At 37.2% G+C, this 26,530-nt stretch overlaps 3 protein-coding genes across 9 annotated transcripts in view; 2 read left to right on the top strand and 1 right to left on the bottom strand.

Moving 5' to 3' along the window:
• pds5b (PDS5 cohesin associated factor B) overlaps window positions 1-7,148 on the top strand; it is a 49,174-nt gene extending 42,026 nt beyond the window's left edge. For both annotated transcript variants that reach the window (XM_077208030.1, XM_077208029.1), the window contains 9 exons: window positions 94-208; window positions 492-624; window positions 867-986; window positions 1,472-1,534; window positions 1,619-1,761; window positions 3,041-3,508; window positions 5,431-5,529; window positions 5,618-5,726; window positions 6,334-7,148. In XM_077208030.1, the coding sequence (XP_077064145.1) occupies window positions 94-208; window positions 492-624; window positions 867-986; window positions 1,472-1,534; window positions 1,619-1,761; window positions 3,041-3,508; window positions 5,431-5,529; window positions 5,618-5,726; window positions 6,334-6,369 (1,286 nt within the window). In that variant the 3' untranslated portion in view covers window positions 6,370-7,148. The remainder of the gene's footprint in view (window positions 1-93; window positions 209-491; window positions 625-866; window positions 987-1,471; window positions 1,535-1,618; window positions 1,762-3,040; window positions 3,509-5,430; window positions 5,530-5,617; window positions 5,727-6,333) is intronic.
• A 2,112-nt stretch (window positions 7,149-9,260) lies between these two features.
• On the top strand, window positions 9,261-20,039 carry trmt9b (tRNA methyltransferase 9B). Of its 4 annotated transcripts, none has more exons than XM_077208032.1 (5): window positions 9,326-9,471; window positions 10,237-10,291; window positions 15,124-15,314; window positions 15,709-15,882; window positions 18,423-20,039. In XM_077208032.1, exons 3-5 carry the CDS (start codon window positions 15,161-15,163, stop codon window positions 19,328-19,330), a joined length of 1,236 nt encoding a protein of 411 aa, XP_077064147.1. In that variant the 5' UTR covers window positions 9,326-9,471; window positions 10,237-10,291; window positions 15,124-15,160; the 3' UTR covers window positions 19,331-20,039. The 4 variants fall into 4 exon arrangements, with proteins under 4 accessions (XP_077064146.1, XP_077064147.1, XP_077064149.1 ...); XM_077208033.1 differs by having other exon boundaries at window positions 9,351-9,471; window positions 15,132-15,314; XM_077208031.1 differs by lacking the exon at window positions 10,237-10,291 and having other exon boundaries at window positions 9,261-9,471.
• A 988-nt stretch (window positions 20,040-21,027) lies between these two features.
• On the bottom strand, window positions 21,028-25,297 carry hdac12 (histone deacetylase 12). 3 transcript variants are annotated; one of them, XM_077208035.1, is made up of 8 exons: window positions 24,936-25,297; window positions 24,704-24,847; window positions 24,451-24,610; window positions 23,673-23,869; window positions 22,118-22,268; window positions 21,842-21,958; window positions 21,594-21,736; window positions 21,028-21,198 (listed from the first exon to the last, which is right to left on the bottom strand). In XM_077208035.1, exons 1-8 carry the CDS (start codon window positions 25,062-25,064, stop codon window positions 21,175-21,177), a joined length of 1,065 nt encoding a protein of 354 aa, XP_077064150.1. In that variant the 5' UTR covers window positions 25,065-25,297; the 3' UTR covers window positions 21,028-21,174. The 3 variants fall into 3 exon arrangements, with proteins under 3 accessions (XP_077064150.1, XP_077064153.1, XP_077064152.1); XM_077208038.1 differs by having other exon boundaries at window positions 25,220-25,296; XM_077208037.1 differs by having other exon boundaries at window positions 22,118-22,213; window positions 23,726-23,869; window positions 24,936-25,205.
• Between the last annotated feature and the right edge of the window lie 1,233 nt (window positions 25,298-26,530).

Raw genomic sequence — 26,530 nt, forward strand, 5'->3', positions numbered from 1 at the left:
TGTGTGTGTCTGTGTGTGTCTGTGTGTGTGTGTGTCTGTGTGTGTCTGTGTGTGTCTGTGTGTGTGTGTGTGTGTGTGTGTACTGCACTGCAGAGAAGCTGATATCACTCCTGCCGGAATATGTGGTGCCATATGCAGTTCACCTGTTGGTCCATGACCCAGACTACGTGAAAGTCCAGGACATTGAGCAGCTCAAAGACATCAAAGAGTGAGTCCACACGAGCTCCACCGGCTTCTCTTCCATCTTTAATCTGAGAATGTTTATCTCTTCATTAGGTTGTCATTTCAAGCTTTGGATGAGATATTTGTTATCGATATGTTGCCCTTCAAATTTTCATAAACAGTTGAGAAAATGTGCAGCTTGTTAGATGTTTGGCTGGCTGCCGAAAACACTGATAAATGGTGTTCCAGAGTTGCCATCTGCCTTTAATCTTGAAAATGATGTTTCTCTCTCCCTTCCTTTCTCTCTCATATCTTCTCTTTCCCTTCAGGGCTTTATGGTTCGTTTTGGAAATCCTAATGGCCAAAAATGAAAACAACAGCCATGCGTTTATCAGGAAAATGGTGGAAAACATAAAACAGACAAAAGATGGACAGTGTCCGGATGATCCCAAGATTAATGAGGTCTGTCTTGTTTCAAGGATGCTTTGCTTTTTTCATGTGGCTATTCAAAAGTTGTTCTAACAGGGAAAACCTTAGAAATGTAAATGATTTTCAGAATTGGACATTTATGAAGTACTAACAAAACTTGTAATTGTCTATAGTCATTATAAATATTTTATACCGTTATATCGCCCATGCCTATATAAATGTTTTTATTTACACTGTGCTCAATTATCTCTCTTCTCTCTCTTACTCCTCTCCAGAAACTGTACACAGTGTGTGATGTTGCCATGAACATCGTCATCTCCAAGAGCACCACATACAGTCTAGAGTCGCCTAAAGATCCTGTACTGCCTGCACGCTACTTCACACAACCGGACAAGGTGCTTAACTGCTGCCTTTCTGTTGAATTGCTGCAGGACTTAGTTTTTATGGGATTATTATTATTTTTGCTGGAAAAGGGACAGGAAAGTGGATAGTCTGAGAGAGTCAGTATAGGATTGTGACTGGATTTGAACCCATATCTCCCATAAACAGCAGCTCTTTATTTATGTATCATGAACCATACACGTTTCTGCCCTGGAGTGGAAAAGTCACTGACATTTATGAAATCTTAGAGTAATTGAAACGTCTGTACTGTATAGAACATTTTCTTGTTGAGCTTGTGGAGCTTTTTTTGGGTGCAATGTCAGAAAAAAGAAAAAAAATCTTAACATCTTCATCTAGTCAAGTTAATTTGTATTGGTTAGCAGGTGTGGAAGACCTGCTGCTGGTACAAACTTTATATCAGTTTCAAAAAAATGTCTGTTCAAAATGATTTTTCTCCCACTCAATCACTATATCTTTCAATGTCCTCGCTGCCTTTCAGAATTTCAGTAACACAAAAAACTATCTGCCTCCTGAGATGAAGTCGTTCTTCACCCCAGGAAAGGTACATATTTGCCTTCTATTCTGTGCTTTTAACCTTCTTCAGTCCAATAGGACTGTGAGATTGACTGCCTGATTCTCTCCGCAGCCTAAGGCAGCAAACGTGCTGGGCGCCGTGAACAAGCCTCTGTCCGCCACAGGAAAACTGCAGACCAAACTCTCAAGAATGGAGACCAACAGCAACGCCAGCAGCAACTCCAACCCCAGCTCCCCCGGCCGCAGTAAAGGACGGTTAGTGTCACAAACACACATACATGTGAGATAATTGTGTTTGAGTTGGGGAGGAAGGTAAGGTAGCACTCGGGACTACGAAAGATTGTCCTTTTTATTAGAGATGGTAAGTCTCATTCATTTTAAGGTCATTTATTTCAGTGTGTTGTTTTTGATTCATTACGATTCTTTACATTTGCATGCAAATTACACAAGCAAGAAACAACCCATCTAACTGGCGAGTTTTGAAAATATGTAGTTTAGCATATTCCTAACAACCACATATTTGTTGCATGATCTGTTCAGTAGCATACATTTGATCCAGATGTCCTGTAAAACCAATGGTGGTGTGCATAAATAACATTTGACACTCCCTCTCCTAAAACTGTAATATTGTTGTTAACACTGAGCTGTCTGAAGTTTGATCTCAAGCCTCATCTGAATCCATTTTATGTTAAAGGGATACTCCACTTTTTTGGGAAATAGGCTCATTTTACAACTCCCCCAGAGTTAAACTGTTGTGTTTTACCGTTTTTGAATCCATTCAGCCGATCTCCGGTTCTGGCGGTACCACTTTTAGCATAGCTTAGCATACATCATTGAAGTGGAAAAGACCATTAGCATTTCTCAAAAAAAAAAAAAAATGACCAAAGAGTTTCGATTTACCGCCAGAACCGGAGATCGGCTGAATGGATTCAAAAACGGTAAAACTCAACAGTTTAACACTGGGGGAGTTGTAAAATTAGCCTATTTCCAAAAAAAGTATCCCTTTAACAAAACTTTTCATACTGCAAAGTCTGGCTGTGGTATTAACATCCTGCTGTGGACTAAACAAGCTCTATTGAGGTCACAGTGCTTTGTAATCATACCGCCTTTCAGCCTCAACATGAGTGAAAGCAGGAAAGGTAGGTGTTCGGTGACTGTCTCCAAGTCACTGGGTTATTGAATAGGTGTCATTGAGATTCTTTCGAATGGAGTGTTTTATGTATCTGCGTCATGAAGGTACAATAATTGCTGTTGCCTTTTACCTGTGCTACACTGAAAGAGCACTCTGGAGATGTACTGCTCAATGGCATTGAGATGACTCATGCCGTCCCTCTAGATTTACAATGGCCAAACTCGTAGCTGTCTTTATAATATGACCAAGACAAACAGATGAGAAATTAGAAATGAGTCTTTTATTATTGGTTTCTTCACATTCTTCAATTAGTTGCTAATGCCTTTTAACAAGATTTCTAAAAAAAAAAATTCAAAGAGTAACATGTCTTGCACTGGATGTACATTTCTTTTCTCACTCCAGACTGGACTCGGCTGAAGTGGACCACAGTGAGAATGAAGACATTTCAATGAAGAGCCCGTCTGAGACAGAAAAGCCCAGCAGGGGGCGCAAGCGAGGCGCTGCAGCCAGCCAAGACGACAAGGGCCAGGAGTCCAAACCCAAGCGGGGCCGGAAGAAAGCAGCCAACACGAGCACTGATGATGCCGAGGACCAGTGGGGCGAGGACAGCAGCATGGCAGAGCCGACCATGGAGACTGAAGACGAACAGAACAGCCCACCCAAGAAGGGGCGGCGGGGACGGCCCCCCAAATCAGCAGCCGCAAAGGACGAGACCCCCAGCAAGGGCAGGAGAGGTCGCAGGAAGGCTGCTCCACCTGTAGATGAGGAGAATGAGGAAGAGCAGCAAGAGGAAGAGGAGGAGGAAGAGGATGAGGCATGCAGTGAGAATATGGAGGTGAAGCCCAAAGGCAGACGAGGACGGAAACCAAGGTGAGTGGCTGCCTGTATGCACTTCTGTTCTTCTTCATCTTATTATAGTTTATCTATCATATATACTGTATATGACAAGCAAGTGTCAGTGGCTTTGGAACATCGGGAGAAGACATGAAGAATTTTGACGAGAATTGAAGGTTTATATAACCTTCAACCTAATATTGGAAATTTTAATGTTGCAAAGCAACTAGCGATGGTACAACAGAAACACCTTTTTTTGTATGTGAATTCTGTTTTACGTGAATATTACGTGAATATTACAACACGAGGGAAGCACAAAGCTTTGTTTACAAAAGAAAGTAGAGGTTGCAACCATGGAAAGATTTGGATTCGTGCTGAATGAGAAAGGCACATGAGCCCATACATTTAAGCCATTTGTCGGCTTTGTATTCTGTTTTGCGATCTGGCAATTTTCCACGAATTTAAAGTAGAAAAACGCTGTAGGATAGATACATTTTTAAGGCCCGTTCACACCAAGAACGATAACGATTAAGATATAGTTCTAAAAATCATTCTCAGTGTTAAAGAATAGCAGGGTTCACACCACATCTATAACGATAATGGCACAGAGAAACGATATCGTTGAAATTACTTTTAGAAAAATTTTATCCAGCTGATAAATGATAAAAACATTGACAGCCATTCAGAATCCATCCTGCTGTAACAAGCTCGAGGAAGTGACAGACCAGCACACGCTCAGAATAAATAGAACAATATCGTCCGCTGGTGTGGACGCTAATATAGTTATCTTTATAGTTATTGCTCGTGGTGTTAACGGGCCTTTACTTGCACATCAAATTCTATTTAACAGTTTGTGCTTGTTAGACTTGGTAAGGCACATCAAGTTTATTTGTGTAGCGCATATCACACACCCCTGTAATTTAGTTTTGCTTTCTCTGGGAGCCTAAATAGCCTAAATGTCTCTCGCATGCAAATTAACTATTCATACCTTTTACAACCAGTGTCATTTGCTTTGGAACTTGGGGAGAAGACATGAAGATATTAGACAAGAGATGGTATCTGTCCCAAATCTCTCTGAGTGCTATTTATGGTGACGCATTTATCTTTGTGGGGAAATATTAAACAAATGTTGTTTTTTTTATTCAACTTTCTTATATTATTGACTAAATAATATTTAGGTTACCATTATTTACTGATATTTATTTCAATGTTTTACAGGCTGTAGTATGTTGCTTCACTGATGGAAGTGCTTAAATAAACACGTTTATATATATGTATGTATGTGTGTGTGTGTGTGTGTGTGTGAGAGACCACTTTATTAGGTACACCTAGCTTAAAATTGAGACTAATTAGACCAGGCAGTTTTATCAATCTTGCGTGTGAATTGTAGCCTCAGTTTCCTGTTCTCAGCTGACATGAGTCTTCTGCAGACCTTGGCTCAGTTGTAACGAGTGCTTATTTGAGTTACTGTTGCCTTTTCTATTAGCTTGAACCAGTCTAGCCATTCTCCTCTGACCTCTGACTTCAACAAGGCATTTTCACTCACAGAACTGCCGCTCACTGGACATTTTCTTTTTTTTTATGACCATTCTCTGCAAACCCTAGAGACGGTTGTGCGTGAAAATCCTAGTGGATCAGCAGTTTCTGAAATACTTAGAGCAGCCCATCTGGCACCAACAACCATGCCACTTTTAAAGTAACTTAAATCATGTTTCCTCCCCATTCGGAGGCTGTTTGAACTTCAGCAGATCGTCTTGACCATCTACATGTCTAAATGGATTTTCTGATTAGATATTTGTATTAACTCACTCTGCCACTGTCAAAGTCCTAAATAATATTCATGAACTGCATACGAAATTGAGTCTGTACTATGGATAATGTAGGATAACTACTACTGGAACTTCCTGAATACACACATAGCCTTTTTTAACATTTGTTTCTAAATGTTTTTTTCGCAGAGTGGAGGTATCAGAGGCCGCCAGCGATTCTGTGGAATCCACACCTCAGAAAAGGAGAGGACGACCTCCAAAGTCACAGACAGCAGCAAGGAAAGCCAGGTACACAGACCCATGTTGCTAAAAGATCAGTCTACATGTGTGTCTAGGTCTGTTTCATGGGTTTCATTCGACTCATAATCTGTTTCAGTGGTGGGAGATCAAAAGCTGCCGCCAACCAGGAAGAGGAATCTGAAGAGGAGATGGAGACAGCCCAACAGAGTGAAGAGGAAGAGGACGAGCTAATGGACTCGCCTAAAGTGAGTTTCCTTTAGCTTGAATTCTCAGTCATGGAAAGCATTGAAAAACATTTTGGGAACCAGCCTCTCACGGAGACTTCAGATGCCCCAACGCCTGTGAAGAGACGACTCGACGCCTGTCAAGAGACGACTCAAAGCCGGCGATATGTTATGCCATAAATTAATACATGATTAACTAACTGTATTTTTCTATGTACATTTCCGAAATGCACTTTCTGTAAAGCTGCTTTGAGACAATGTGTATTGCGAAAAGCGCTATACAAATAAATTTGAATTGAATTGAATTGAATCTAGGCAAGGAAGATAAACCTCTTAAAAGTCTATCCTTGGAGACAGGAGATTCGTACCAGAATTATAATAATTGTTTAAATATATAAATTCCACATAGAAATCCTCTTCAGAAATCTGTATGAAAATTCAATTAAAATCATGAATAACTTCCTATATAAATGAATTGGTCAGAAATCTTGAAATGTATTACTATTTAACTCTATTATTTCCGTGTAGAAATATGCTCCAGAAATTTGTATCTAGTAATCATGAATGACCATAAATGTTAAGAAAGATTGAAACTGTTGAGAATATGTACTAATGACATGTTTTATAGGTGCGACGGAAGGTTGGAAGAAGGGACAGAAGATGAGTGCTTACAGACACAAAACGCAAGATTAATTGGAGATTGCTATACTTAAGGAAAAAGTCCCAAAAAGAGGAGTGAACTTGTGGAAAGTTTGGACTTTGGAGCCATGCATCTGCTTCAGCTGTATTTTGCTGTCTTTTCTGCCGTATGCTTCTGCCCCACCTATCCACCATGACTTGTGGTTCCGTTTCCATTGTTATGTGTGCAGACCATGTGATCTTAATCTTATGAGAAAGTGTAAATAGTTTTTGGGCTCTTACTCCCCCACCCCACCCCACCCCACCCCCCCAAGGTTAGGGAGGCAACTTGTATAGCTTTTACCTCCAGCTTTAAATATATTGCACCAGCTGATCTGTCCAAGTAAAGGAAAAAAAATCTGAACAACTTTTAGCAGTACTGTATGTGTCCTGTGTCTTCTGTATATCATTCTGTACTGTGCTACACAAATAACCATTTTGTAGGTCCCTTTTTTTATTATTTGTTCGTCATTTTATCCTTTCCTTTTTTAACCCTACTCATTTGTGTAATTCTTGTGTGCATATGGTTGTGCATGTGCAAATGTGCCTCTGCAGATAAAAGAAACACTGGTCTGATGATAAATTCATGTCTTTGTTACATTTTACAGCCCAGTATTGATTTTATCAGTGTTTGAAACAGGGAGGAGATGGTACAGAGCATTGGTTTTAATATTGGCCGTGTTGGGAAACAACTGAAGATTCTTCCCCAACCACCAAAATCAGTTTTTCAGTCTGCTGAACCAATAAAATATTCTGTATAAATAACTTGCGTATTTGTTTATTGGTAATGTAGTGTTCATTTAGTCAGGGCTTTTAAAAACTTTTATGCCACTGACCTCAAAATATTATGAGTCCATTTTGAGGAATCATCTTTCTAAAATATAATGGCAGCTATATATTTTCATGTAAATGTTTTTTATACTGTGAAAAAATGTATATTTAGTATATTTATATATAATATACTATAGTATATTTAGTAAAATATGATCTGGTAAATATATAGTTAGAATTTTATTATTACTCAGAGTACTTTTAGATTTCAACTCGGATGCAAACCTATGGCTGGCAATGGAATCAATTAATTGTGATTAATGTCTTTAAGGATAACATAACGATAACTATATTAGGGTGTACACCAACACAAGATAACGTTTTGTTTATTATGAGCACGTGCTACAGTTTTGTAGTCTGTCTCTTTAAATGCTCGAGCTCTTTAAGTGATCTTTGTGATAGATCCTCTGTGCCGGTTATAGTTGTGGTGTGGACTCTTTTAAACTTATAAAGATTTTAAGAACTATATCTTCATCATTATAGTTATCGTCCTTGGTGTGAACTGCCTTACATTATAAGATCACATCTGGGTTCTGCGAAGTGAAATAACGACAGACCGAGGATGGTCCACATGTAAACCAAATTTATGATCAGCTAATCATTTATTTGGCATCATTCAAGTGCTTTTAAAACATGAACGCGCCATGAGATGCAAAAGAGAACTGGCGTGCTGTCTGTGAAGCGGATGTCTGTGCAGAAGATTCGGTTTAAAAAAAGTTGATTGTGGCAATTCAAATAAATGAAGACATAAGTTCAGACAGAATCTACAAGTACTGAGTTGTTCGGCCACTGTCTCGTATGGAATACAGTCTTGTTAGGCAAAACCTGTTTCAATCCAATTGGAATCCATTTTGTCGAATGATGAACCCTATGCTTTTAACTGACTTTTCGTTGATCTGTAAGTAAACAGTTAACAGAACATGTTTTTGTAAGAGGTAACATTGTTTTTCATGCACCCTCTGAGTCCACTGTGCTTACCAGCTGCTGTGTGGCATTTACCGGTACTTTACAACTGGAAATCAATTAAACTGCATTTAACTTAGAAACATAAAGCCGTTTTGTACAATTATAACAACTTTGTACAGGACTGTTATTTACATGCATTTATACACCCACACTATGTAGCTAAGAAGAACTCTTCTTGCTGCCAACTGCAACTGAGAATTAAATAAGACAAACAGTGTTGGTTAAAGCAAAGGCTCTTAACGGCCATTTACACACTGTTAGTGTATTTGACTGACTGATCTATCTATCTATCTATCTATCTATCTATCTATCTATCTATCTATCTATCTATCTATCCATCTATCTATCTATCTATCTATAATATTTTACAGCTATTAGTATGTAGCCTACAAATCACAGTTAGTTTTTTTTTTTTTTTTTTTTTTTAGCTGTTTAACTATTATTTATTTACACCATTGTCTCGCATAACACACTGTAGTAAAAGTCTGAATCATCCTTAAGTAGATGAAAATCCTGCTTAGCCTTAATCATTTGCCATGTGTCACAGTGTCTATTGTTGTTCTGGGGTCACGTGACTGTGCTGACCAATCGGAGTGGGGATGTTACGCCGCGGACTAGTCCTGTGTTCCCTGCGCTCTCATTAAATTCTCTCATCCGTCTAGTAGTACATAGCGATATCCGATTCATTTAAACGAGTCGATTCTTTCGGTTTGCTGAAATTATTCAATTCGTTTGATTCATCACAATGTTCCCGGAAATCTCATAAGTGACATTTACAGTTAAATACTTCCGTGTATGACTACGTTTTTGACTGTGTTTAGATTGTAGTTAAGTAGTCTATCTGTGTGCTCCAGTTTGGTGTATATTGAAAAGTGTTTTCCCAACCTTTTTGAGTAATATTATACCAACAACTACTTAGTCAGTCAACCATTTTATTCACACTTTATTCAGTAACTTCCAAGATACTCTGGCGAAAAATCAGCAACTTTTAATATAAGAGATGTATTCATTTGAGAATCGGTTCAACCGAAACATTAAAAGAACCGGTTCATATGAACTATTTGTTCGCGAATCGGACATCACTCCAGATTAGGGGTCGAGTGTAGTGAGCATGTATTTATTAACACATCCCCAGTGTGCACCCTGAACCGGTCGGTTGCACACAGTCTGTGTGGGGTGTCGATGTTTTATCCATGTGTTTTATTTTCAAGTGAATGTTATGTGGCGAATTACAGGAACAACCTCCCGTCGGTTTTGATGTCTCTGCGACTGCAGCCTTGAGAGGGGAAAGGTAGGTTTGATTCATATGGATCTGATTCTTGCGTTGCAAATATACATTGGATAAAACTTTCGACTGGAACAAATGCTTTGATTGTCGTTATCCGTTCACGCTGAATGACGGTCTTGTGTAGTTTGCGCATGAAGATAAACAGAAACGCCTGTTTGTGAAATGCATGTTTATTTAATGAAAATTACCTTTCTGAAGAAGCTCTTCTGCTGGCTTTTAAACTTTAGTCATACAGGTTCGTCAGGGATCAACATGATGATGTGTCCATTTCATAATGATTCCCAAACATGAATTAATGAATGAATAAATTATCAAGTTCCTGATATTTAACTGAGATCATGTACATGTGCGCATGTGTGTTATAAACATATGTGCATAACACACACTCATGTTTTCTTTTCATGTTTTATGGGGACTTTCCATAGACATTATGATTTTTATACTGTAGAAACTGTATTCTACCCCCTTACTCTAAATCTACCCATCCCAGAAAACTTTCTGCATTTTTACATTTTCAAAAAAACACCACTTAGTATGATTTATGAGCTATTTTCCTCATGGGGACCGAAAAAGGTCCCCACAAGGAGACGGATTTCGTTTTGTGGGGACATTTTGTCCCCATAATGTAGGGTTTACCAGGCCACACTCACTCACTCACTCACTCACTCACTCACTCACTCACACAATTACATATGTTAATCAAGCACTTTTGAGAATACTGATGACATCATGTACATTTACTGATTGCTGTAAATGTCTTATATGCAGGGGTGGACTGGGACTAAAAAGTGACCCCAGACTTTCTGGCACAGAGCGGCCCACGGTACCCAGTCTGCAACACACCAAACATAACACAATGGTTAATTTTGCACTGAGTAATTTTTACACCACTTACTTACATAAAAATATAACATGATATTTACAATTTTTACTGAAATAAATAATTTTTTTGTGCTTATTAAAATGAATAACAAATAAATAAATAAATGCAATTAGCATAAGACATTATAGGGCTGTTACCTATCTAATGAAATGACACAAAATCAATCTTTTCACTGCAGATGTGGCACGGAAGCTGCATCTGAAGTGGCATTTAGATGATTTACACAGAATAGTGTAATACGATTAATCAAGTTTTAAATAAAAATATGTTGAATATAGAAATGTGAAATGTTGGAAAAAAATGTACTCCAGTAGTTGGCAACAAGTCACTTTTTAATAAATGAATCGTTAATTAATTTGCTGCTTCTCAATTCACCTACTTATAATACGCCCTAAAAGTATATACTCTTTTTGTGAAGAAAAAGTACATACTTTTGAGTACATACTTTTTACAAGCTTTGGGACATACTATCACATCATAACATAGCGTATTTAATGGTTGCTCTCTGTCGCTTAGTTACAGGCATCCTGTCACGAAAACTGACCTGTCAATCATCTTGTCAAAGACAAAATCCTCCATTTAATTAAATTTCCTACTGTATTAGAGAGAAATCCAGAAGCACGTTGATCTGTTGTCGCTTGTCTTTCATGCGGAGACTCCTCATATTCATGCATAACGATGCATTTAAAAGTTATTGGCCAAACGGATTTTTATAAAAGTTCACGTTGTTGTTGCAGTTGAAATCTAACACGGATAACATTAAATAAATATTTTTTTATCAGCTTAAATGTTTATTATTAGTCACTCAAACCCCTTTATCTAAACCTCTCTACTTAACTGTAGTTCTCGCACATCTTCCATGTTTTGTAGTTTTTTTTGTAGTTCTGAACCAAATCCTCCTCCAAAGCACAATGGGTTGTGGGCAATATTAGCTGTTATAGTGAGCACGGATCAACGCCTTAAAAATCCACCAAAATAGCCATTTCAACATACTGCTATGCTTTGGGACACACTTGTTTAATCTCACTTACTGTTTAGGATGGATATTATGGACATTGAGATGTAGGAATTGGTTAATTCAACTGATTGTTTCAAAACAGCTGATTCATTCAGGAACGAAGCAAGTGAATATGTGATTGGGTCATTGAATCAATCATTTTAGGAACGAAACACAACGGTGTTGATCAGAGATGGAAACATTTTGCTCTGATTCCGTTTGAAACTATTTTGGAGCAAAACACTCAATTTTGACGATATTGTGTCTAAAATGTACGTCACCTATATTAGCTTAAACCTTGTCTATGTTTTAAATTATTACATTTTAATTGATTAATTATACACCATTGAATAAAGTGTTAAATAGTGATGATCTTATAAGGATGACAAATGAGTGTCCGGGTGTGCAGGTAGAAGGACATTTTAAAACCAGACTGTGCGATCTAAAACTGGACAGATGGCCACCCTATTTAGCATTTTTATTTTGAACAGTTGGGAAATATTGCTGTATTCAGCTTCGTCATGTTCAGCTCCTGACATCTTACTCAGGCTTGACATGCATACTCGGGCTAGTATCTATAGGCGTACTACACTGTATTAATATGTTTTTAATATAAAGCATTCTTATCTTATAAGAATAAGCAATGCTTAGATTTATCTTGGCCGAGCTTTTTAAGTTCTAAATCATCAGTTATGGGAAACTTGCATGGAGTAGTAAATCTATCAGCGGATATATTACTGAACAATAAAACTCTTTATCGTTCATTCCATGAGCCAGACCCGCTGTTTCTCTGTAAGAGAATAGTGGTCAGGTGGGTATTGCCTGTTTCTAAATTTAGATGCCGCTGTTCAGTATGCTGAAAACATCCCCCTTGCAGCTGCTTAAATAAGGCCTGTCGAGTTGAGCATTTTAATGAATTGAAGAGACAATCAGATGCAATCTACGTCTCGTCTAACTCTCCCATCCTTCTGTCAGCGGGTGTGATCTTAAAATAGTCTCGTAATGAGGGACCCTCAGCGTGCTCAACGGCAGGGTACTAAGAGAGGTGAAATCATAATGCTCAAAACGGAAGGGCTTGAGAAAGTCACCGAAACGGTTTTGCTTTGATGGAGGTTTGATATTTTCCAAAGGTGTGTTTGAGAGACACTAGTTGACATCTTTCAGTTAGGTGACATTTAAGGTCGGCATCCGCTATCTCTTTATTTGATGCAGCGTGTGCTGGACGACCTTTAATATTGCTTGCTTGTTGACAAGACTCTCAAGGCCAGAGAGGCAGCACAAGTCTAAATGACTTCTCAGAAAACGGATATTTTGCCAAGTAGAGAGAATCTATGTAAATGCAGCCTTTTTCAGTTATTATTGTTTACTTTCTAAAAGGGCTCTATTAAAGTGCCTCTATTATGCTATTTTAAAGGCTCCTAATTTTGTTTTTGGACATCTCCTTGAATAGGTTTAGATGCATGCAAGGTCTAAAAAACACCATAATTCATTCGTTATGTACACTGCAGCATCACCCTTTTTTTCTCACAGTGTCTGAAACGGTTCAATCAAGGATTCGGTCTCTTCAAACTCCTCCTTTCTGAGAGCCTGCTTTGCTCTGATTGGCCAGTCTGTTGTGATTGGTCTCGGAAATGAAACTCTCATTACCAATACCATATCTGATTTCTGCTCAGGAGCTTCCTCGGCATTTATATATTTTTTAAACTTGGCAGATTTTGACATTAACAAACAGCCATATTACACATTACATGACAGGTAATATCCGAAAAAGCATAATAGGGAACATTTTGTGTAGCAAATTAGCTCAAAAGGCTAAATTAATTAAAATTAGCTCAATTAATCTGTTCGTCCAGCGAACACTCAGTGTTGATCGTCTACTAGGCTAATTTTCAGAAAGGATATTTTTCGTGACCACAGAAAAATAACTTTCTTAGCATGTAGCTGTGATCACATCATTAAATTGAAGATGATAAGTTCGCAACATGCATTACGAAATTGCATTGTGAATTTATATTGGCTTTAAAAGATACATTATGCAAGCCAAGACACTTCCAAAAATAACCATCATCTTGCTTGCCAATTTTTCTTCCATTTCTGTTTTAATTTCCGTATTTCAGTCAGCAAATCACACACCAAATTGCACACATATACGATCAGCCCACATGCTGTTGTCTTGTCTCTTATGGCTCATCTGTGATTTCAGCAGTGGAGTTTCCCCTTTAGGGCAGCTTGTGATTCAACCGAAGAGCCTTTCTGTTTTTACATATCAGTAATCAGACTACACCAAACCACTGAGGCATTATGAAATAACAAGATAATCATTTTTTCGTAAAAGTATCCCAAAAGGTGAATCACTTATTCACAATGGCTTTGTTACACAATCAAAAAGCACCCTTTATAGATTCTGGTCATTTTTGTAATTGTGAAAATGGTATAAAAACCTTTGCAGACATGTCCTTCTGGCGGCCCACATGAAGGTCTCATCAATTTGCTGGCCAGACCATGTGATTATTGACTGAACCTTGCCAATTGAAATGCAGGAGAGTAGATCAGCATTGAATGTGGATTTGCTTCGAAATGTTCTTTTATTGATCCACGACTTCACTTCTCAAAGGCAATTAGTCTACTTTTACAGCTGAGCACATCCCTGTTTCAAATTCATCTGATGTCATATGTCACATACTTGACAATAAATAAATGAATAAACAAAACCTGCAAAGCTGATGCGTTTAGTTTCAGGAGCATCGGTTATATGACAGTCAAGGCTTTGTAAACAGATCAGCGCGGTTTGAAAAGAGGCGTCCACTCTGCATTTCAATTACGGGATATGATAGAAGCACAGAAATCTCTGACTGTTTCTTCTTCAAAGCTTTGTTTGTGAGGTCCTTGTTGAGGGAGGTGTAGTGTGTGTTTGGAGGTGGGGAAATGATGAACAGCTGTGTGTTGATTGTGAAGCATGATGCTGTTGTATTGGATATCTGGTAACAGATGTGCTGCTGTGAAGAGGCGACGTCCGCATCTGTCTGTGCTGGTGCAGTCAAGTGGCAGAAGAGCAACAATTTACAAAACGATTTTACCTGAAAAGGAGGAAAATAAAGATTTAATCAGAAACATTTCAGTTTCTGATTACATTTCCAAAGTACACAGGCGCTTGCTTAATATCAAAATCAGAAAAACTCCATCCAATCCCATCCCATCCAATCCCATCCAATCATCCATCCATCCATCCATCCATCCATCCATCCTTCCTTCCTTCCTTCCTTCCTTCCTTCCTTCCTTCCTTCCTTCCTTCCTTCCTTCCTTCCTTCCTTCCTTCCTTCCTTCCTTCCTTCCTTCCTTCCTTCCTTCCTTCCTTCCTTCCTTCCTTCCTTCCTTCCTTCCTTCCTTCCTTCCTTCCTTCCTTCCAAACAAATGGTAACAAATACATCATAATTTGTTGTACATTTAGAATAACATTTTAGATTAAGCTATTTATCTCAATGCAAAAAATATTAATAAATAGGCCCTAAAAGTAGGGTTGTTTTTTATTATTTATTTCTTTCATTTTGTGGTGAAATATAAGAATTCTTGACAGTTTTCATGTTGTTCACCCAGGTATATATAAATATAAGATTGTGCTGCTGTATAGAAGCAACCAATCAAAGTGGCATATTGGTTTCATTTTTTTTTTTTTAAATAGCTGCAGAACTAAACCATTAAACACAGGGCGGCTCAATCTTTAGGTCTGATTTTGTCTCGCCTCCTCCCTCTCTGTTCCTGTCTCTGTCTGGCTAAGTGGTGAAGATGCTTGGTGGGGTTTAATAGAGAGCAGCATGGACGAGGCTGCCAGCCAGCTGGAGAGAGACCATGTTCACAGCGTGTACCAGAGGATCGCACCCTACTTCAACGACAGCCGCTACAAAGCTTGGCCCAAGGTCAAACAGTTCCTGTTAGAGCAGGAGCCCGGCAGCATCGTGGCTGACATCGGTAAGGCTTCATGTTTGATATTTTTCTTTCAAATGAGAACTAAAACTCTCAGAAGCATTTTACAGTCCGCTTGCTTTGTAAACGACCGTTGTCACGTTTTAACGGATGATTTGCACTCCTACTGCTAAAAGAAACCCATTTAATCTTGTCTTTATTCTTTTGCTTGGAAAAAAAACCCTCTGAGTAATGGCCCGTTATCTCACAGAGACTTTGTCAACAGCTTTTACTTCACCGTTGCCTGAAAGGAAATGCAATTATTCATATTAAAGTTTAATAAGGATGAATGGGCACCAAAGTTATTACAGTACGACACTGGGAAAAACAGCCCAGTTAATCATTCATGATGAACTATTTTATGAATTTTATGCACTGATTCTTTTTAAAATTATTACAGGATGTGGAAATGGCAAATATCTGCACATCAATGAGGAAATCTTCAAGTTGGGCTGTGACGTGTGTCGTCCGTTGGTGGACTCTGCATGGAGTCAAGGTCACGAGGTGCAGCTCAGCGACGGCCTGCGTTTACCCTACAGAGACGGCTGTTTTGACTCCGTGCTCTCCATTGCAGGTAATGCATCAACATAAATGTCCTAAAACATTCAGGTGGATTCATTTAGGTTCTTATTTTGATTCCACTTAATGATTTAGTTCACTGGTTCTTGCTGAATCTCAAACGTGCTGCATAACTCGAGAATGAACCTCGTTGGTTCTTGCTGAAGCTCAAAGGTGCTGCGTAACACGAGAATTAACTTAATTGGTTGTAGCGCGTCAAGTGAACATGCTTGAGCTTCCGTTTACCACAGCTGATGTTTGAGTTCATAAATGTTTATATGTAAATAAAAACCTAAATTCAATTTGTTTCATATAAAGCAATCATGTCTCTTCTGAAAATTTGAACTAAACCTCTAAATTCATATGGATTACTTTTACTATCTCTTTATGAACTTTTTGAATTATCAAAGTAGTAGTCCCATAGCTGTCAATGGAGGGATCAACTCATAAAAGGCACTGTGTGTGTTTTTTGTTGTGTGCAACCAGCTAGCATTAACAGAACTTAAAAACATTCAGTTCCAAGATGGTTCTAAATTCCCATCCCCGTGTATGGATTTAGGCCAGTAAGAGCTGTGCATGTAAACCTCACTCCCCGGGCCTCAAGAGGCGCGCTAGCGACTGATGCTAGCAGCTGCGGTCTTTAGTGTCCTTGTTAGCACGCCCGACTCCCATGCCATTTATCCCAGTTCGAATCCCGTTCGGAGAGTAGATCTGGTTACACCAATTATTGTAAAAAATTATTTCATTCCTAACTTGGAAATTATTATTATGAATGTCACATTTTATTAAAATATATTTTTTATTGACTTCGTTTTATTTTAGTGCAGAATGTACTGGAACTGTAAAAGGTCATGTTGCTTTAAAAGGAACATCTAGTGCAGACATATTCTGTACATTACAGCTTGATAAGCTCTGAGATGGGATAATTAGCATAATGATCATTGAGGATGTATGTTCATAGGAGCACATTTCATGTGATACAACCAAATTAACATACCAGTATTTCCTTGATCAAGCCATTTAATTTCAATCTGCTGGTAATGATGCTATTAACTCAAAATGGAGCAGTTATATAGGTTTATTTAAGCTTTATGAGGTAGAGGAAACAAGAGGTGTTACTAGGCTACAGGAGATCAGGGGTTCTTGGAAGAGGCCTGGGAGTATTTGTTGTCAGGCTTTACTGCTGGGTCACCTGGCAACCCCTCTCAATCTCAATGTGCTGCTTATTATTATTGAATTTGTAACTCTGAAATAATTACCGTTTCACTATTTATAATAATTATAAAAATAATGATGATAATAATAATACGCTAAATTTAAATTAATTGAATTATATTTTAAGATGGAATTGATTTACTGAATCAATATATTTTTGTTTTTTAAATAATATATTTAAAATAAAATTTAATTGAAAATTATGACCCTAATAATGACCCTTTTCACTATGTATAATAATTAAAAAAAATTCAATTTAATTATTTTAATTAAAATATATTATTGTTGTTAGTATTTACTATTATAATGAAGATGATTAATAATAAAAATGAGACAAAAATGCAATACCAACAGACTAATAATTAATTATCTACTACTTTGTAAAACCCAACAGTTAATGTATACATTATTAGGATACATTACATTATTTAAAAAGAGGACATAAATATATCTCTCGACTAAATAACATATTGTTTCATAAAATGTATTGCATACATGCCAAAAGCATTTAGAAATACAAAATAACAAAATGTAATTTTTGGGGCAAGCTATTCCTCAAAATAACTAGACTGGATATCAATGACTTATGAATACCATTTCGGTAACACTTTATTTCGATGGTCCACTTAAGACATTATACTTTAAGTAACTTTGAAACTACATGTCAACTACTTCTCGTTAGATTATTAGTCGACTGCTAGGTTCAGTTAGGTGTTAGTGTTTGGGTTAATAGAATAAGTTGACATTTGCAAAGTTACTTCCAGTCAGTAGAATATCTGTTGGGGGAGCATCATAATAAAGAGTTAGCAGATATTAAGCAGACAGTCTATTGGTACTCTAATGATGGTCAGTTGACATGTAGTTGCAAAGTTTATTATAGAAGAATTTCTAAAGTGGACCATCGAAATAAAGTGTTACGGAAATGGTATTCATAAGTCATTGATTTACAGTCTAGTGATTTCGAGATTAATAGACTGTCTGCTTAATATATGCTAACTCTTTATTATGATGCTCCCCCAACAGATATTCTACTAACTGGAAGTTACTTTGCAACTACAGTAGTCAACATTTGAAGTGGATCAAAGGTATCCTAAGACAAGAATGGGTTTTGTTCAAAATTCATGTATAACTTTGATTAAAGGTTTTGATCCACTTCAAATGTTGACTACTGTACATGTCTACTTATTTGACTAACCCTAACACCTAACCTAACCCAGTAGTCTACTAATACTTTAATGAGAGTTAGTTGACATGTAGTTGCAAAGTTACCTATGGTTAGTAAAATGTCTAAAGTGGACCATCAAAAATAAAGTATAACCACAATTTTTTTCAATTGCTTAGTCATCCACCACATGTCCACCAAAGAACGGCGTATCCGAGCAATAAAAGAGATGGCTCGCACCCTGCGCGTGGGAGGGCGGATCATGATTTACGTTTGGGCAATGGAGCAGAAGAGGCGCAAGTTTGAAAAGCAGGACATCTTCGTTCCCTGGAACCCCAATCCACCTTTATCTCCTGCTCTCAGAGTACTCGGCCAAACCAGACAGCGAGTCAACGGAACCCAAAGCATCAGCGACGACAGCGCTTCAAGCGACAAGCACAGGAAAGTAAAGAGCACATCCTCCATGGTGGATGAGGGCGACCTGATCAGCCCCAGTCAGCAGAAACAACCAAGGCTTTGGTTCTTCTCCAGATCTTTGGATTCTGTGCTGGACTTCGGCAGCCTGGCCATGTCCCGCTCCTCTTCCAGCAGTTTACAAACTCCTGTCGATGAAGCGACGGAAAGCAGAAGCCGACGAGCTAGTAGTAGAGGCCTCTTCAGGCAGATGTCCAGCCTCTTTTCTTCCTCTTCCAGGACCAGTCTAGAAGAAGACGTTTTCATCTCAGACGCTCACGAACGGGTCCAGAAAATCAACAACAGAAGTGTTGGGAATGGAAATGAGACTGTTCCTGTGGAGCTTGTCCATGACTGTTCCTCAGTTCCACTGCCCGACTTGGTGTCCTACCAGGAGGATCAGTCGAATCTTGAAGAACACGTGGAGGTAGATGGAAAATCAACCGAGGGGATGAATGGACGGAGCAGCGAACAGATGAAGGACTCTTGTCTGCGGTACTACCATGTATTCAGGGAAGGAGAACTAACGCAGTTGATCCAAAACCACGTTGAGGAGCTCCATGTTCTGCACACATACTTGGACCACGCCAATTGGTGCGTGGTGGCTGAGAAGGTCCAAGTTTGGAAGGTTTAAATCTCATTTTAAAGGTCTGGTTTAATTTATAATATCTTTTTTGATGTCTTTTAACATTTTAGTTTGAGATTTTAAGTATTGGGACCAGAGAGCTAATATTAAATATTAGCTGTTCAGTATCAATGGCAATAACAAGCGAGGTATTGATGCTCTGATGTGACCATTGTTGGTCCTGATTGTAACACTAAAGCTAGTTGTACTATGAAAACTGCTATACTAAATTTGGCATTAGTCTAGTTTTGTTGCATTCAGTTTAAAGTTACAAATAATTTACTTAACTTGCACTGATTTTAATGGTGTATCACTGTTTACTGTCTTAAGCAATGCCTGCCTGGAACAGAAAGCATAGCACATAATTTTTCTGAACCAAACAATGTGAGCACATAACTAGAGTTATCTTCGCTAGTTTGTCTGTGTAGTTGTTGTGTTGATAGTATTACCATAAAGCAGTTGTGTTGTGGTCTGAAGCTTTTAAACACGATTTTAACTAGTTTGCTGCTTTTTAATCGATTGCACATGGATTTCCATCTTGAAAACTTGAACAATTGAAACATGTTTGTGCCGTCTTGTTGTGAATTGTTTGTATTTGTGTAACCTGACTATATCATTGTCACAACAAATGTCTTTAATTTTCCTATAAACTGGAACCATTTTTATGTGTATTTTTGACTTAAATTTAATAAATGCAGTATATTTTGTTTTTATCTGACCTATTGGCTTTTTCTGTCTTTTTAGTAACAGAGGACATTTTTTACAGTTGCTTGAAATATTTGAATTCTTCTTCTTAATAATAATAATGAGTCAAAAAACTTTGTAGAATACTCTTTTTTGAAAATGCATGTATTATATTAAAACTAATATAAGACCATTTTTATTTTAATCAGACCTACAAAAATTAATTGACTTTTTAGTGAAAATGTATTTAAAAGTATTTTATAATATAATTTATAAAACACAGCTTATGGGAAACTGCTTTATTAAGAATTATTTTTATTATTAAAAAATAAAATAATAAAAGCACTGTTTTTATCTGACCCACTGGCTTCAATTAAGGGTACGTTTACATGACAACGATATGCTTAAAAATAAGTTTTTTTCCCACATACAAAAGCAAAACGTTTGTCAAAACGATCCCGTTCACATTGATCCGCGAAAATGACTAAAAAAGCTGTATTCTGCTGCCAAGCCGTTAGATGGCGATGAAATGCTATAGATTTAACACATAATACGCATGTGGAGAACGTCATCATTTTTACAGAAATTATTTTATTTTGTTGTTTACACTGAGACCGTTTTTAAAAACGCGCACTTAACGTTTTCAGCTACCAAACACACCGTTGCCGTGTAAATGAATGGCCAAAACGCATAAGTTTTACGTTACGTAACATTTCTGTATGTATTTCTGCAGTAAAATAAATGAAACAAATTAAAAAAAGTTTTACGTTTTTTGTTGAAAATGGTGTCGTGTAAACAGCCCCTCAGATGTAATTACTTCACTATCATTTTTTGAAATTATTTAAATATTATTTTTATAATAATAAGCAAAAATGTAATTTTAGCAGACAAGTAAAAATTTTTTTAAACATTGTAAAACCCAACCTATATTATATATATATATATATATATATATATATATATATATATATATATATATATATATATATATATAATACATTACTAAATGAGGACCAACATAATTTAGCGCTTGAATTTTTTAAAATTCTTTTATTCATGAAATCTATTGCATCCAATAGCATTGGCACACAGCAAATGTTCATATGGTCCCTCTCAGTACCCAATGATCTCAGTTTGTTTAGCATCCACAGTCCATTTCCATCCTGGAGTTAAAGTCCATATTCTCTCCAAACCTAAGAGCAGAAATGTGAACCATTAAAAGCATATAAACCTCTGACAGTGCAATACTGCTGTTTATAGAAAGCACCTGTTTCATAATAGCATCAACACAAAAAACGGCAACATAGCATGCAACGGTTTTCCCTGTTTTTTTTTAAAGAACAAAAAAACAATTACAGTCAAAAAAATCATAACAAAGCATACGTTTTCTCACAATCAAGAGACAAACAATTGTCAAACTAAATAAATAATAGCAAGCTATAATAAAACAATTAAAATACTCAAATCAAACAAAGTAAAATGAATAAATACTGTATATATATTGGTACAAGACACCAATGATATCCATGTTCATTTCACTCAGGTCCATTAAATACCATGTTACTTTCATTATACATTCTGCGATCACCTTTGAAGCAGCTCTGTGAATTATTGAGTGCCTGCGTGCCAGTCGATCAATATCTCTTGAATAGCCTCCTCCAATGACAGTGGCCACAGGGATGCCCTTTTTTATGACTGTCTGAAGTACATAAAGATCCCTCTGGTAAAGGCCTAAGTCGGGTAAAATGGACAGACATTGAAGGGTCAATTACATAAAATACTGCTTTGATTATTATGATATATGATCTATGTGCATAATAGAGTGGAATGATTGACCTTCATCTGTGAGACGAAGTCTTCCAAGTTCATCCTCCCAGTGTGGATCCACTCCAGAATCATACAGCACCAGATCCGGGTGGAATGTCTCCAGTAACCAAGAGAGGTGTTCCTGGACTGTACAGGAAATGACTTAATGCATTTTACCATAGTACCACAGATAGGCTTATTTAATAGAAATATATGTTAATGTATTCAAATGTATTCAAAAGTCAAAACTGATCTGCTTATGTTTTTGTGTAGGTGCAAAGCGAGTCAGAGTGAAATAAACAGTACCTTTGGAAAGATACTCTTTGTCTTCAGTGCCATCCTCTAAACTGACATCTAGGTCACTCTGCTGCTTTCGCAAAGGAAAGTTTTTCCCACAATGCACTGAGAAGGTAAAAACATTGGGTTCGTCCTTAAAGATGAATGCTGTGCCATCACCCTAGTGAACGCAGGAAAGGAAAACATCTGCTATAATTCAGGAAAACAACAGCATTTTGGTCAGCACAAAAAAAGAATTTGGGATGGGCGTTGTTATAGAATTGTCTTCCCTATTGTGACATATATCTGAGGGAAAGGGCTTCTCAAAATAGAAAGAAACTTAGGCGGGACTTGATTTTGTCCATCAGGAATTGATTAGTTGGTTGGATTGTTGCTGTTTGCTATTGGTCGATCTGATGTAAGTGACAGGTTGTCCCGCCAGTAAACACGTCATCAGAGAATATGCACGATTCTGGATGAACTGAGAATCACAATTATTTTGGTTTCAAATACAGATAACGATTCTCCACCGATTCTGAACAAACAAACAAGATAACATGTAATTTACTAGAGGTTCTGACAAAATGTTAAAGGAGTAGTTCACCTCAAAATGAAAATTTCCTAATAATTTACTCACCCCAATGCCATCCAAGATATCTATGTCTTTCTTTCCTCAGTGGAAGAGAAAATAAGTTTTTTAAGGACCTTTGAAACTGCATGGATTTGGACTTCAAAACAGTGTTTGCCATTGAAGTCCATTATTCGAAGAAAAATCCAGAAATGTTTTCCTCAAAAAACTTAATTTCTCTTCCACTGAGGAAAGAAAGACATGGATATCTTGGATGGAATTGGGTTGAGTAAATTATTAGGAAATTTTCATTTTGAGGTGAACTAATTCTTTAATTGCTACAATCTATTTAAAAATGTTTAATTCATTTGAATTAATTGTTTTAAAGAAAATTAGAATGAATTAGAATTTGAATGAATGACTCAATGACACACTCATAAATGAATCATTCATAGATGAAAAAGATGAAGTTTTTGAACAAATCTCTTGAATGAATGATTCAATGACAAATACATTTTTCACTTGTCGCCACCTACTGGTGTAAGGATGTGATGGACACCATCATTATTTAAAGCGCCATGTTACTTTCAAAAGGTGATTTACTCAATTTGATCACTACTGTAGACATCAGTGTTTATATCCGAATTATAAATTTTATTCCAGTACTTCTGTGATAACCTATCTGTTTGTGAAGCTGTTTCATACCCAAACTTGACAACTGTTTTCTCTGAGGCAGCGCCAAAGAAGATTTGAATGTTCCAGTATGATTTTGTCAATGGTTTATAGACATTACTGAATCGTTGTCATTTAGGAATAAAATGTTTTAATGGAGATCGTGATCTTTTAACCGATTAATCAAGAGAAGAGCTGTCACTATAAGACCATGAGGGCACATTAAAAAAAAAAATGTGCACGGATAAATAATGTATAATAAATACTGCAATATTCCATACAAATACAATTTTTATTTTATTTTATGGTGACTAAAAAGATTCTTCCTAAAAAAAAAAGTTGTACCTGATGTACATCCAGATCCACGATGAGAATCTTCCTCTTGGATGCGGACTCACCCATCAAGTGTTTGGCAGTCACAGCCAAGTCATTGAGCAGACAGAAGCCTGCGCCGTAGCCTGGGAAGGCATGATGGGTCCCTCCGGCTGTGCTGCACGCCAGTCCCCTCTGCATGGCGATCTCTCCTGCCAGCACAGTGCCACCTGGAGATGGCAATATACAGTAGCTTTACAAATCTAGTACGACTTCAGTACTCAGTAACAAAATGAATGAATTGATTAAACAATCAACACATAGTGCAAAAAAAGACAAAAAAGTCTAATATTCCATCCCGTTTTGCATAAGAAAATTAAGATTTCTTCCATTGTGACATTATTTTCATAACAAAAAGGATCTACTGTAATGCAAAAAATAAAAACATTAAAAGATGACAACATTTTAAAGTTCATTTGTAAAGTATAATTTTAAATGTATGTTACAGTAGTATATGCTTGTTTAAAAAAATGTTTATAGTAATATTAAGGGAATTAAATGTATTTAGGGAAAACTAATATACATATATATATATATATATATATATATCAGTGTTGTTATTACGAAATAAAATAAAGGTGCAACTATAAAATATAAATATTAGATTAAACTAAAACCTAATTCAAAATATTAATAAATGCTATAATAATATATGAATACAAAAATATATACACATTTGTATTTTGAGGTAAAATGGCCCTGACATTATTGAGGTACACACGACAGTTTCAGCACATACTAAATGACATACCTGTTTCATATCTGCAGCGTTGAACTAAACCAGAACTCCAAGGAAATCCAGTCCGCCTCTGATCTTTCTCACTGATTTTTCCACCAATGAAGTTGGACAGGTACTCCTCAGTATGCACACATCCTAAAAGCCCTTTAGAGGCAATCTTAGGAGCCCACACCTACAAGATTTGTCAAGTAGCCTATTCATATTCCACATGCATATTCAAATATGTGTATTACTGCAAGTTACAGATTCACTAAACATGTCTAACCTGTTTATCTGTTATGACTTGATCTCTGAACAGACTCTCCAGGACTTTGGGGAACTTTCCCATGGGAAACCTGTGGTTTTCAGGGAGGTCACATATGTACTTGACATGATGAACTAGAGGAAGTGCTCTTGATTCAAGGCAAACCTGAGAAAAACATGCGTTAGTAAATGTCATGTCTGGACTAGTTTTACACTTTGGGGGTTTGAATGTGATAATATCGAGGAAACATTACATGTTCAGCGTTGAAATACCTCCTCCATGCACCATGCATTGGATTTCGTTTCAGAAGCGTTTCATTTTGGACCACATGTTTGCATTTAATAGTAACTCTATACGTTGGTTTTTGACATAAATGAAACATTGCTGCCTTAGTTACAATCAACTACGTAACAACTGTTTGTTTGCAAATAGCGTGCAGTTACACAATCAACAACTATAAAATAACGATCGAGAGATACATGACATTTTAAAACGCTTAATTTCTGGATCAGATAGAATGTTTTTGAATATACGCACGTAAGAAAATAATACAAAATATCATCAGCCCATCAAATGTGTGTATTAGACACTCGTATTTTTCTTGTTGTAATGGAAGTGTGCTACTGCCACCCTCTGTTGAGGAGTGAGACACCAACAAACAGGACATCAAAGGTGGTGAATTGTCATAGTGCAAAAATTTATTTATTTTCTTTTTTCTTCTATTCTACATTTATTCAAGATAATATTGTCCACTTGAAGGAGAGAATGGGCACAACAAACAAACAAGTAAGTTTAAGTGTCCTAAATACATGGTGCCGAAAGGATTATGGCAAGCCGTTTTAGCTTAAATTGTAAATGGGTGTTTTCAAACTGGTGGGTGTTTATAAATCATGCAATGAAAATTATTTTGCCTTAAAATCTACTATACGTAACCACTGTTTGTTTAAACAAACATTCAGTTACACAGTCAGCAACTATTAAAGCTGCTGTAGGTAAGTTTTTTTTACATATTTGTTAAAACTGTCATTATGTCCTGACAGTAGAATATGAGACAGATTATCTGTGAAAAAATCAAGCTCCTCTGGCTCCTCCCAGTGGTCCTATTGCCATTTGCAGAAATAAACCGCTCCCGGTCAGAAACAACCAATCAGAGCCAGGAGGAATGTCTTAGCAGTGTCAATCACGCTTGTGTACGCACTGCTCACACCCCTCTCTTGCTCTGCGGGGTTGCAATTTCCTCATACAACGTACTGGCATTTATGAACAACAGCAGCACAGATATCTCTATATAGCCATTATTTGTTTATATTTTTTAAAAGTACATTAAGATAACTACTTTGATTGTTAAATATCCCTGCAACATTTCAGCCGTAAATTTAATTATAAATGTTTATATATTGTACTACATTATGTTCACTACCTGTCTAGCTATGAGTTGTCTAACGACTAACCTTTTAGGGAGTGAAAGTTTCAGTGCACTGGAAGGATTTTGCGATTGACAGCCCTTAAAATGGCCGACTCCCTTTGTGGAAAACTGAACTAGCGAGCTGATTGAGACACACACCTGGCCTACATAAACTGGCAGACTCGTTCGGTCGTCGAGCGATATATTGGTAAGGTTAAATATAGTTCCAGTGACAAAGTAGCCTACTGTTGGCCTACAACCATAGGCCGTAGCCACAAACAAGTGTGCTGTTGTTGTGCACGGTACATTACGCATCTTGTCCTAATCAACCGTTAACTTATAGCTTCGAGGTGGAATGCAGGGACGGCTTGTGCAGCTCTCTCTCGGAGGCGGCCCGTAGCGGGGACTGAGTGTGCTGTGCAACACTTACCTGGTTCCACGGG

Source organism: Siphateles boraxobius, unplaced genomic scaffold, assembly GCF_051911475.1.
Source record: "Siphateles boraxobius isolate OS27281-9 unplaced genomic scaffold, OSU_SipBor_1 6, whole genome shotgun sequence".
NCBI lineage: Eukaryota > Metazoa > Chordata > Actinopteri > Cypriniformes > Leuciscidae > Siphateles > Siphateles boraxobius.

What these genes read in the sequence shown, in the direction of transcription:
- trmt9b (XM_077208031.1), top strand. Translation starts at nt 9,395, where the DNA reads ATGTTATGTGGCGAATTACAGGAACAACCTCCCGTCGGTTTTGATGTC. An exon ending in GCAGCCTTGAGAGGGGAAAG is followed by an intron (nt 9,472 to 15,123) that starts GTAGGTTTGATT and finishes TGTCTGGCTAAG; the next exon opens with TGGTGAAGATGCTTGGTGGG. An exon ending in CAGCATCGTGGCTGACATCG is followed by an intron (nt 15,315 to 15,708) that starts GTAAGGCTTCAT and finishes AAATTATTACAG; the next exon opens with GATGTGGAAATGGCAAATAT.
- hdac12 (XM_077208035.1), bottom strand. Translation starts at nt 25,064, where the DNA reads ATGTTTCATTTATGTCAAAAACCAACGTATAGAGTTACTATTAAATGC. An exon ending in GGTATTTCAACGCTGAACAT is followed by an intron (nt 24,848 to 24,935) that starts GTAATGTTTCCT and finishes TGTTTTTCTCAG; the next exon opens with GTTTGCCTTGAATCAAGAGC. An exon ending in CAAAGAGTATCTTTCCAAAG is followed by an intron (nt 21,959 to 22,117) that starts GTACTGTTTATT and finishes TTTCCTGTACAG; the next exon opens with TCCAGGAACACCTCTCTTGG.